The following is a 12,695-nucleotide window of genomic DNA, read 5'->3' as shown; positions in this document are numbered from 1 at the left end:
GTACACCGAGTGCTGGTAGCTTCGTGTGCGCTGTGTTTTTGCCACTTCGCGTTGAATCGGGAGGCAGCACGAAGGTCAATTCGCTCGCTGCTGCTGCCGCGCTTCCTCAATCCAGCGTCTCGACAGCGAGTTCAGGTTTGCTCGAGCGCGCGACATCATGCTTGTTAATTTAGTTAGTAAGCGAATGTTTACAAGTTTGTACCGCCGATAAAACATATTTCTTGTATGGGCAGCCAGCGCTGAATCTTCGCGTGCCATCATCAGTGCGTCACAGGCAGACTAGCGAGCGGTGGACAGTCTCCAGAAGTACATGCAGCGATTTCGTGTCAGCAAATTCACCGATCATCTCGAGACACTTTTCAGTGCTTCTAAAATGTCAGGGAGCCAACGCGCCAGGACGTAGCAGAGCACGCGCTTAACGCAACGCGCATGGCCACGGGAAGAACTTGCACACGTTGACACAGGCGCGCCTCTTATCGTTAAAAGCGTCACGCCATCTTCGTAGCCTCCCTACCGGACGCTGTCAGCATATTTTAGTTACACACGAAAACTGCCGCAGCGCCTCCTGGCCAACGCTGGTTCCCCATAGTTGTCTACTGAATTGCTATCGCCATCGACGCTTCACCTTTCGGGAGAAACTGCGACGTTTTTTGCGCAGTTCTCCGTGCGGCATCACGCCTATTAGGGCCCGACTAACGGCCGCTCAAGTAACGCTTTCTGCAATTGCTGCCGATACTCACGTGGCCCCGGGTCGGCGAGAAAACATGACGCCTCGCTGCCGCGCAAAATTGCAGAGCCGGTGGTTACTGCGCCGTTGTCGCAACGGTTTGCCGACGCTTCCTTTCCAAGTCGTTGCCGACAACGGATCGCAATGGCTTTCTAATACATTTCGAACTTCCTACTTTTCCGACAGGAGCGACGTAGAAAACGTAACCTCGCAGCTCCCGGTGCGTGTGTGATGGTCGGGTGGCGCCGTAACGACAAGATCTTTGCAAAAATGCCAGCATGTCGCGGTAGTCCTCGCTTCCACCAGACTAGAACGCTTCGCTACCCTATGTAGAATTCGCTCATGTCTCGCAGATAGTAAATTATATCGCAAGCTATCGTACTTCCAAAATGGCAGATGGGAACCGGCTACGGCGAGGCATTTCGTTCTGCGAATGTTTGAATGTAAACTTGCAGCATGCGGGAAAGTGTTGGGAACAAAAAGTGAAAAGAACTCCAAACACGATTTCCGGACCAAAGTGGCACTGAACCGTAACTGCCGGCGGCCAGCTTCAGTATCGTTAATTTTTTAGCGTTTTGAAGGGAGAGTTGTTCACTTATAAGGAACTGATACAACGACCACCCTTTCGGGGAACTATCAAGTTCGTTATAAACAGGTTCAACTGTGTATCCCCCATGCCCTCTTTGGAAAACTTCTCCAATGGTCATAAATCCATGCGACCACTCACCAGTCAAAATGACAGCACCAGGCCAAGGCCCTTGTTCATTCTTTCCAAAAGACATTGTCGGGCAAAGCACCGATACCCCAGTTTTATTTTGTAACCAGACATATTCAAAACTGTACAAAGAGAAATGACTTTATGCTGTCGAATTAGTGAGGACAGCCATGAAAAGTGCACATACACTAAGGCCATCCCGGTAAGCACTAGGGATGCCTTATTGATGGGTAAAAAAAAAAATAAGGAGAAAGAAAATACCCAAAAGCGTCAAGCAAGGCCTGTATCACAAATTCTGAATGTGCACTATGCACAAGGGAAAACGGAGGGTCCCAATGTTACAGCCAGCAACGCTGGCACCATTTTGAAGTGAACTTTAGGCTACCAAGCAGCACACTTGCCAAAAATTTCATAGTCAAACCTCCACGTAAAGAGCAATGATATAATGAATTAATGAGTATAATGATATAATGAATGATATAGTGAAGTAAACTTAAAATACTTCTATTCAATATTAGCGTGCAACGAACACACTTGCAACAAATTTCAGATACAATGACGGTATTTCCATGACAGACGCAATTTCATTCACGATATTCAACTATTAATGGCCTTCAGCAGCACAAGCACAAAATAACACAGCATCACCTGTAGAGACAATACGACCATGACTAACATGTTAATATCTGCCCTACCCTGTGTATATCATCACAAAATAAAAAGGAACCAGTGTGAAGACTATGATGCAGCAGCTGGGCTTTGTAAAATACAGGAGGTGCACCCACTGCCGCACTTGCAAGATCATGTGCACTGGATTTTGCAGCGGAAAAACTCTGTAACCTGCAACTCAAAAATGTGTGCAGCCAAAATAAACAGTAGCAGTCACCTGCAAGTGTCAGCTTGGCCTGCACACTTCAAAACAGCTTGCACAAAACTCACTTCTCTTGAAGGGGCCCGGAAAAACCTTTTGAACATAGTAAGAAAACGTTGCCGATATGTTAACGAAGCTCCTGTGAACATGCGAGCCAAATACTATTATTGCAAGCAGAGAATTTACAATCTTGCGCGAAAAAATTCACCGATGATTACAATACTCCCTAACGCAAAATTTGAGTGCAGCTGTACACGAGTTTTCATTGTGCGATATATTGGCTGGTGCATACAATGTCTCATGCAGCACATCGCAAACTGAGCGAAGTGTGGCGAGACTGCCTCACTAATCGTGATGTGTGGGCACGATTCACAGCAGCTGCGGCAGACAAGAGCTTCGCTCGTGCAGCACTTTGTTTCCATACAGCCGATGTGCACTAACCTGGCGCCATCTCGTAGCCTTCGTCACTGCGAAGCCCGTCGTGCGCGGCACGCTTTTCTTCTCACACTTTTGCCATAACTTCCTCCTCCGCTTTCCCCCTCATGGTTCTGCTGTACCCTCCTCCTCCGCTTTCCTCTTCCCGCGCTCTTCACAATCGCCGTCTTTCATTCGTGCTCCGCATTCGCTTTTTAATCTTTTTCCTGTGCTCGTTCGCTCAATTACAAGGATGCCGAGGGACGACCACGACGCTTGCCACAGGAACGGGTGCCTGTGAGCTGCCCTCTCAAGAAAAATGTAATTCGATTCTGGGGTTTTACGTGCCAGAACCACGACTTGATTGTGAGGTACACTGTTGAGGGACTTCGGATTAAGTCGGCCCCCTGGGGTTCCCTAACGTGTGCCCAATTCACGGCACAAAGGTGTTCTTGTTTTCACCCCCATCGAAATGCAGCTGCTACAGCCAAAGTTCAATGACGCGCCCTCAGGCTTAGTAGTGCTACGCCATAGCCACTATGCCACCACAGTGCGTTTCACAATCTTGCTTCAAAAGCAGTGGAAAATCGCTTGCTCCCCGTTTCACAATATCGTTACACAGCATCACTGCAAGAAGCGTGGCCCAGAACAGCTATTGGTTGATTTCGATATTGCGAGAAAAACTCAGTAATATAATTATTGCTCATTTGAGTCAAATAAATTTTTAAAAAATATCTATTTATGCAATCTCAAAAAGACAGAAAAGAAATTTATCTTTGTACTGCACGCAGCCTTCGAGACGAAAAGCATAGCGCAGATACTGCGGCTACCACGGAGTGCCACCACAAGCCGTCTCGCCGCCAAGACATTCAACCTTTGGCCAGGGCCGGAGGGTCATTACTCCTTTGCACCCCCTTGCCCGCTTCCTTGTGTAACTTCCAGCGCTTGTGGCAATGAGAGAGAATGCTGCTCATCGGTGCCATAACTATGTCTAACTTCACTTGTGCTTGAAGGATTTGAAAAAAATTTTTCTGGCGGAAGATTTGCAAGGCAACGTAATTTCATTTATAACACTATAATTTAGACACACTATAATTTAGAGAAGTTTTTCAGGGCCCCTTTTAACATGCATGTTGAACACACAATGAGAGACATTGGTGGCATAGCATAAAACAAGAAAAAGGCACACACGTAGCAACGGCTGTGCATTACCACAGCGCATCGTAATAGCATTGCCCTGCTCTCTTATACGCCATGCTAAAATCCGCGATACTCTACATGAGAACACTGCGTGAAGAGTTCCACAGCAGTCAGAATGTGCGACGTTCCGAGCAACGCTTCGACGCATAAATTGTCAAGTAGTGTTAAATCCATAATACAAAATATAAAAACGTCCACACAAGCTAGAATTCTCCAACTGTATATGCGATTGTGAACTGTGCGCCGACGTTATTACTGTATTTACTCGCATAATGATCGCGCTCGTGTAATGATCGTGCCCCTGAATTTTGTCCTCAAACTCTGATTTTTTAAATTTCCCGTGTAATGATCGCACCCTGAACTTGCCGCAGCGATATGTCGTGTGCCAAGTCTAGCTAATAATGATCGCGCTTACCATCTGTGGAATGCTACACGAACGACTCTTCAAGTCGAACCAAGCGGTCTGTACACACTAAACATACTTAAGCAGATGCCCCCATTTTATTCTTTTCATCACTTTCCGCACTTCCATGACAAAAAAAACTACAACCACACTTTAGCCTTTATTATGTGTAGGCTTTATAATGGTTGTGGTCAACAACAACAAAAAATGCGCCTTTCGATTCTTCTCGTCTGCACTCGTGGGCATGCAACAAACCGCGAGTGGCAACGATGGCAGGCACGTTTACACTGACAGGTTAGAAGTGCACCCTATTCATACGCTGACGCTTGTAACACAGCTAAGATATTAGACCACCCTTAGCGGAAACGTGCCGTATTAGGATAGTAGTGAAGACAAATTCCGCAGTTCCCGCAGCATGCCCGCCATGTGTTTCTACATCACTGGCAGCTAAGCGCGCCCATCTGTTTCTGTCCCCTCAAAGTGGACATGGCTGTTATTGCCGCAAACTTGCCGATATTAATGATATTATTCATTACAGATACGCAAGAAACTGTTTCAATGCACGTAATGTACTCACGAGAAAAAAAAAATCGCGTTCGGCGTGTTCGGCTTGCTCCACCGGCCGCCATTTTTGTTTTGGTGTCCTGCACTACATACAGCGACAGCCGCCTATTTGTTGTCCTGTTGTCATCCCGCAGCAAACGCAAAATGGAAAAAAAAAAATATATTTTTCTTTTCGGGAAATTTAACCCACGTAATCATCGCACCCCTAAATTAGCGTCAATTTTTTTTTTTTTTTTTACAGGAAAGTGCGATCATCATGCGAATAAATATGGTATCTGTGGTTAATGTAGCACATCACACACGATTCATCATCGAAACAATGGCCTGGTATATCAAGCATAAGACACGCATGCCTCTCTGGACATGAAAATTACGGGTGCCTTTTATCTGTGAGGAACTTACTTCAAGTAAATACCAACGTCAAAACATGTCATGTTCCCTTAATTACAAGGAAGTAACTATCATAAGGGCAAAGTCAAATGGGGAAATTCATATTAGGCCGAAATAGAAGTACACATTAACAAAACAATAAATGCATGCCTTCACTCACAATTCTGCTTTGCCCACGACAGTAAGCTCAAGAATGGCAGTACAGTTCGGCAGCTAGCAAATACTGGACATTTGGCATATTGCGACGAGAAAGACTTTTCCTGGTCCGTTATATTATTTCACACTGTGACTTGTCAAATGAAGAACTGCACCATCTGCGTGTCCATTTGCGTATATATAGATTAAAAAAACATCAGACTGCATTTAAAAACTTCTCTGGCCTTGAATTGGCTCTCACAGGCCTGGCCAAACCAGACAGTATCGCTTTCCAGAGGCATTACAGTGAAAAAACATGTCACTGAGCTCTGATATAAGTTACATAGAAGCCAGGACCTTCTCATATCCCAGGATAAAAAAATGTTAGGTTGCCTCTGCCAAGCAGACTGATTAAATCTCATGTTTCGAACAAGACAAAGAAGGCTAAAAGTCGGAAAAAAGATCTTCCTCAGCTTGGCTGCAAGGAACTAATGTTGTATAGAACAAAATTTGATGCAAATGTGAATTTCATAACATTACAGCCTTGCTGCATATCCATACAAAAAGAGAAAAAGAGACATACAAAGAAAAACTAACAAATGCATGACTGTTGCCCAAATTACCCTGAAGTATAACACAACTCGAAAGCCAGAAAGAGTCACGGTGACGCCAAAGCATTCAAGGAGGATGACCCCGAGCTCAAGTGACATGGGCCGAGAACCAACACTTTGACCTATGGCTTTTAGCACAATATCCTGAGAACTTCAATGAATGGATTCTCTTGCATAACAACATTAAGGCAAGCATCAAAGTGTCATCCTTTCCGAGATATGGAAAAAAAAAGAAAACTAGGTGCTGCGTCTTCTTGTCAATGATTTGTCGCAGAGAAGGCGAGATTCGACGTCAGCATCACAGACCGTTCGTCACACATTATAAGCCTCGTGCAGCGCTGTATCACTGCACAGTGTGCGTCAGGGGGCAAAACGCAGCACTGAGCCCCCTTGAGCAGTGCACAGGCTAGCCGGTCCCACCACTGGACTGTTCCTGTCGTCACAAGTACTCCAGTGCTTCGGTGCCAAAGTACCGATCTCCAAAATTGCCTGAAGAGAAAAGAAATGGACAAATTAAGTTGCTCACAAGTTTTGTTAGGGGCATTAAAGAACCTGACACCTTTCCACTGCCCAGTAAACCACTTCTGAGTACATATACAAATCAAGAAGAAGTAAGAAAGTGGAAAACGACTTCCCACCTACAGTAATCGTATCATACCAACCCAACATTTTTTTTTTAAACTTCATCACTAACTTTGCAACTACGTGTTTAGAAAGCCATTTCCACTGCAAAGAAAACCACCTTGGACGTCGCACAGGCTCAGATGTGCAGTGCAAATCGCTAAAGGCAGCTGCGCCAGTGAGCAGCGCGCTATCGGTGCAGTGCATATAGAGACATATACGTAGGTCTCCTCGCTTGCTTCTGCAGTTTGGCAGTACTCCCCACCTTGTTTGCACACATTTGTGCAACGCAGGTGTGCCCCTTTTTATGTAGGCAGTACCACCCTGAATGCACGCACACTTCACCTGGACTCCTACGCTCTTCAGGTACTACACATGTTTTCGCAGTGGGCTTTCATCGCTCCTGCACTGTAATCACCTCGATTGCTGAACTTGGTGCATCTACAAAGAATGAGACATAATACAACCACCAGAAAACTGGCGTGTGCAGTACACTTTCCATTTAATGTCTCCATCTTCCTTTGCTACAGCGAGGAATTTCATTGCACTGAAATTGCAAATATACTTTCTTATATTGAAGCTAAATACAGTCAAACCTTGATATATCGAACACAGATATTTCGAATCATTGCGCATATCGAACATTTTCTATATCACCTGGAAAATCGCATACATTTTTTACTTTTTATTTCGAATGGGGTCGGATGTAAAATGGATGTATCGAATTCCACCACCCCACACCACGTGCGCTTTGTTGACAGGCGGTGAGCTTTCCCGCTACACCCTCGAAGATAGCGGTGGCGCAATGGGCGTTCCCGACTGCTGCGCACTGTTGCTGCACACATTGATCGCACCGAGGGCGCCATTTGAACCTAGTGGCGTACGCATGCGGCGGCTTGGCTAGTTCAATAATGTCAACAATGCATTGCCTCCTCCTCGGTGCCGCGCTCTGCGCCTGTCATGCCTCGCGAGGACTGGCGGTTTGCATTCACAATGACGCGCGACGGCGTGCGCTCACTAGGATCACTCGTAGAAGCCTTGGCAAATGCCACTTATGACTTTGTTACTGACGGTGTTTCAAAATGCTTCGATTGACGGATGTGGAGATCGCAGGAGAAGTAGCGGCCAAACGAAGACGTTGCCGAGGTGGCTCTCACAAGCACTGATGTTGTCCCGCTCCCGACTTCAACTGGCGCTGTAGCTGCTTTGGCCCTTCTATGCTGCTACTGCAGTGCAATGGAGGGCACCGGCCTATCGCTTGTAGATCGTTTAGACTATGCTGAGGACTCTGTGTTTAAGCACTAGGCTGCGAATAAACACCAGTACACACTGCTGTAGTACTTTCGGCCAAATAAAATACTTTGTGCAAAGCTTCAAGTATTTACTGCGCCATGATAGGGGCGCGATCAGGGATTGTTGTTCGGAGCGCACATTCAATTGTGCCGCGCACATTTGGCCTAGGCCACGCCAGCTTCATGTGGCTGACGAAGTCAGCACGGCCTAGGCTAATTGCGTGTGGCGCAACCGAATGCGCACTCCCCGCGTATGAAGTCGGCGCGGCCGAGGCCAACTGCGCACGACGCAACTGAACGCGCACTCCGAACAAAGATCCCCAATTGCGACTTTGGTTCATTGATTGATTTGCAGGAGTTTATGACATGTTTTTTTTGTGCGAGTTTATATATCGAATTCTGGCTATATCGAGCTATTTCACGATCACCGCGCTGTTCGATATATAGAGGTTTGACTGTATACATGTTCTATGAACTTTATATAAAGTTAAAAAAAAAGTTAAACGATTTCTTACATCAAAGATTTCATTACAGTAAAGGTCATTACATTGATAGTAAGTGTAAAGTGTAAAGAGTTCTTTGTCTGAAGCGGGATTGTCTGTCCACTTTGGTGGTAGAAGCTTGTGTCTGGTTCTTGGTGTTGTTGGCTATGCTTTTGCCAGTCTGTTTGGTTGAAAGAAATTATGTTTGTAGCTGCAGCTGCCGGTTAGGTTTTTCCTGTGACACACCACGTGCATCGGTATTTCTCCTTCTGGTGGTGGTGCGTGTTCTTCCCAGCATTTCCGGCACCTGGGGGCATACGTCTGTGGCTTACGTTTTGGGCATATGTCTGTGCAGTGCCCAGCTTCCAGCAGTTAAAACATGTCTCCAGCCTCTCCTTGAAAGGATACACATTCAGGGTGAAGCATCGGTATAGAATGAAAGACGGTAGGTCCTTTCCGGCGAAAGTCATCACGAGATACCTGGAGCAGCCCAGTCGTCTCGCATTCACTATCAGTAATCACGGGTTCTTGCTTGTCAGTTCGCTTTGGATTAACTGGTCCGTTTCGTCAGTATAGGCGTTGTACACTACCCATCGTATAGAGTCGTCGGGGGCAAGCAAGTATGCCGACACCGCATGTCGATGCTGTATTTCCCACTGCATAGCTGTGCAATAGTCCTGATATGCATTCACCCAACCTCAGTCTGGTGTGCTAATTGTGATAGTGGTTGGCTTCTTGTGCAGCATCAATTTCGGTGGCCAAATGAATTGCCTCCAAGAGTGCTGCGAGACCAATGTTGTATAAGTTCACCGCACATTTGGGTCACAGCGCTATCTTGTAATCATCTTTGGGGAGACGGGGCATAGGTTTCTGCCGTGGCAGTCGCAGCGAGCGTACCTTGCATTTGGCAGAAGCAGAGGCGTCCATGATACCAAACTGTTCGGCAGGACCTGGAAGGTCGGTTTTCTTGCATCAAAAATGCTTCTGCAGGTCTAGTGGGCTGGTCTATCTTTTCGGTTGCTGCCACAACCCATCGGTCAGCTCTGCAGGGTCGATATCCTCAACTCCAACAGCGTATTCCATGCTAGGCTGCTCGATCCAGGCTTGTTAGGCCTGGTAAGCAGCAGCAGGCTTCGTTGTTGAGCTAAGCCAAGGTTAGGCCCAACGTCGGAGTGGCATGGCGCTTGCAGAAATAGGCTAAAATCCGAGAAAACGTTGCTTTGCCGGTTCCTCCAAAGGTCCGTATGGGTGTTGAATCACTTAGCGAAGGTCCATGGCAAGAAAGAAAGGCCTACTTGAGCCGGTTGCGGAGAGACAGTAGAACCTTGTTGATATGTTCCCGTTATGTTTTCCCAGCGCCATCCTTCGCAACCGAGAACACAAAAAATGACCCTAGAGTTACACTCATTTTTTACTGGTTCATAAGTTCCCACAAAACATGATTTTTTGGCAACAACGCCAGAGTTGCCAAACTGCGATTGTATGATACGTTTTCCAGCTGTTAGATCACGTGTAAACAAGATGCATGAGGCGCAAGCGATCGAGAGCAATATATAGCTGCCCTCCATGGAAGCTTCACCGCAATACTCGTCCGCCTGTCTCATGTGAAAATCCTGGCGCACACTCAGTTTCTAATTTCGGTACCAGCAAATCCTCTCCAGTGTCGTCACATGGGGCATTCAAAGACATCACCGCCAATCCTATCGCGATAAGCATCTTCGCATATCTGTTTCACAGCATGTGGTGCCATTGGAAGCGCAGCGCATGCTTTTATAATAGGCGATAACCGAAACGTGCTGCCCTTCTCTGCTGCATACTGACTGTGTGTTTTCCGGCTGCTAGATCTTATGTGAACAGGAAAAGGCACAAGGCACACATGATCGAGAACTGTATGTAGCCGCCCGTCTCACGTGAAAACAGTGGCACGCACAGTTTCTTATTCCGTTACCAGCAAATCTCTGCCTAGGACGTTTCACACTGCATTCACAGCTATCGCCGCCAAACCTATTGCAATAGGCATCTTCACCTGTCTGTTTTACAGCGTGTGGTGCGTAGTGCCATTGGTAGCGTACTGTATGATTTTTATAGGCAGCGATAATCCAAATGCACCGCCATTTCCTGATGGAGGCAGCGCGATGCGGGCATCACGTTTCGCTTCGGCGGCAACTGGCGTCGCCCAGCAGTTCTCTTTCATTTCGGTTTCCCGTCGCCCTTAGAACACCATGCAACAGGAAAACAACAAAACGCGTCTCGAACCACCGGAGCACCACCAGCTCAACGCAATGCTTTGCATTACGCAGATGTCAGCAATGGTTGAGCCTGTCAACTTTTTTTTGTTGTTATTTCGGATCATACGTTTTCCCGATTAGTATGTTTGTTCTTGCAGTTATTTCTAACATGTATGAACAAGGTTCTACTGTATTTGTGAAAAGGCACAGAGCACATGCAAGATGCATCTACACACTACGTGAGCTCAACTGGAAGCCGTGAACATCAGCTGGCGTTCATTACAATTCCTACAGCTAAATGGCAAACCAGTGAAGGGTTCCAGCAGGGTCAAGCTTGATCAGGTGTTGGTTGACGAATTGAAATAGCACTTCTATGGTTCAATAGCTATGTCCAATTAAGACGTTGATGCCAAGAAATCGCCTATTGATGATCTTTCAGTTTTTTGCTCTTTTTTCCACGAGTACTATCGGGAGCACCTTCGCCCAGACTATGCAACAATGAAGTGCAGTGTTTCACAGAGGATCCTGAAGCGATCATCACAGCACTGAGTAACCGCTATCTCGTGTGCGAGGTATTCACACATTACAACACTACCTTTCCCTCCAGTGTGCCCACTGAGCAAGCTTTCAATGCCTCTGCTTGTCACCTTTACAAGAAAACCAGGGAAGATGAGCGACGAAGGTAAGTGTTAGGTAAGCTTAACAACATATGAAGGGCTGCAGAGGACACACTGAAAGAGCCAGGCCAGCTTGTTCCATTTGCTATATTTGTGCCATGTTACTAAAGCTTGCGAGGAAAGTAACGTACAAGTAATAATAAAAAGTAATGTAATAATAAAGTAATGTTACTTTATTTTTTATAAAGTGTACAAGCCTGCAGTGCATTGAGCCTGATGCAAGTTAAATAAAGTAACACTTTCCCTCACAACTACAGCTTACCTGGCATGCAAGATAGTAGAGTTAAGGCAGCAGTGCTGCTTTTGCGAGAATACCGTAACTGCTCTACACTGAATTCCAGTTCTTCCTACATACGCAATGACCACCTGCGGGAAGCTATGACATGGCCACACTGCATACCCTGTTCATGCCCCATTAAGTCACTCATCCAACCAGTTATCCCAGCTGGGTCATTCCAAACATCATAACATTAGCATACACATCCGCAATGGATTACACAGCAGAGCTTTTCAAATCCATCTTGTTGCTAGCTAACTTATTTTATAACCTATCCGCAGCATCGAAGTGCTCACTGCTTACAACTAAAACACCTGGTATCCCACCACTACTCACGTGTTACACAAGCTTCACTTCCTACCATTAGCACTGTCACACAGCGACTATAAGGTAACAAAATAAAAGAAGATGAACTAAAGACTCCTACGCTGGAATGCAGCAAACAAAAGCCTAAACAAAAAGAGCATGAACTCACCGATGCCTGGCTCAATGTAGAACTTCTCGCTGACCACAGGGTCAACGGCTGTAGTGATGATGCGCACCTTGGGAAACGCATACGCCACCGAGTGGACTCCAGACTCAGCCATAAGCAGAGACACGAGCATGATGTTTTCTTCGGGCACGTCATGATCGAGCAGTACCCGCACAGCCATGATGGATGCTGCACCGGTTGCCACTGTGGCGTCCATCAGCAGGATTGTGTAGTCCTGCATGCAACAACTGAATCAATTAAAGCCCTACACCCTTTAACTGCTTAATTGACGACCTCAGCTCGGCACACATAATCATCACCTTTTGGCTTATGACAAGTGCTCTTCACAATCCAGATACTGGTACGCATTCTACCTTCAGCTCATACTGAATTAGAATTACTGCAATACTACTGTTGACGCCCGTTGCAACGGATCGGAATTCTATAGCGAAAAAGGACCGTTATATCCAAAGTCCGTTCTATCCAAAATTAGGGTAGTGGTATGTTGTGAAATGGTGAAACAGCATATACGACTCTCTAACCCGTAAGTGATTGAAAACGGAATAAAAACATTGAAATTAAAATAAATAACTACAGATAGAGGGGTTTGCACAGT

At 46.1% G+C, this 12,695-nt stretch overlaps 1 protein-coding gene across 4 annotated transcripts in view; it reads right to left on the bottom strand.

Moving 5' to 3' along the window:
• Positions 1 to 1,521: 1,521 nt before the first annotated feature.
• Positions 1,522 to 12,695, bottom strand: part of l(2)k01209 (uridine-cytidine kinase-like lethal (2) k01209) — a 37,025-nt gene continuing 25,851 nt past the window's right edge. For all 4 annotated transcript variants that reach the window (XM_075668891.1, XM_075668894.1, XM_075668892.1 and 1 more), the window contains 2 exons: positions 12,083 to 12,314; positions 1,522 to 6,519 (listed from right to left, as the gene is read on the bottom strand). In XM_075668891.1, the coding sequence (XP_075525006.1) occupies positions 6,470 to 6,519; positions 12,083 to 12,314 (282 nt within the window). In that variant the 3' untranslated portion in view covers positions 1,522 to 6,469. The remainder of the gene's footprint in view (positions 6,520 to 12,082; positions 12,315 to 12,695) is intronic.

Source organism: Dermacentor variabilis, chromosome 9 (genome assembly GCF_050947875.1).
Source record: "Dermacentor variabilis isolate Ectoservices chromosome 9, ASM5094787v1, whole genome shotgun sequence".
Lineage (NCBI taxonomy): Eukaryota > Metazoa > Arthropoda > Arachnida > Ixodida > Ixodidae > Dermacentor > Dermacentor variabilis.
Note: the sequence above shows the minus strand (reverse complement) of the source record. Positions and strands in the feature narration are given on the sequence as shown.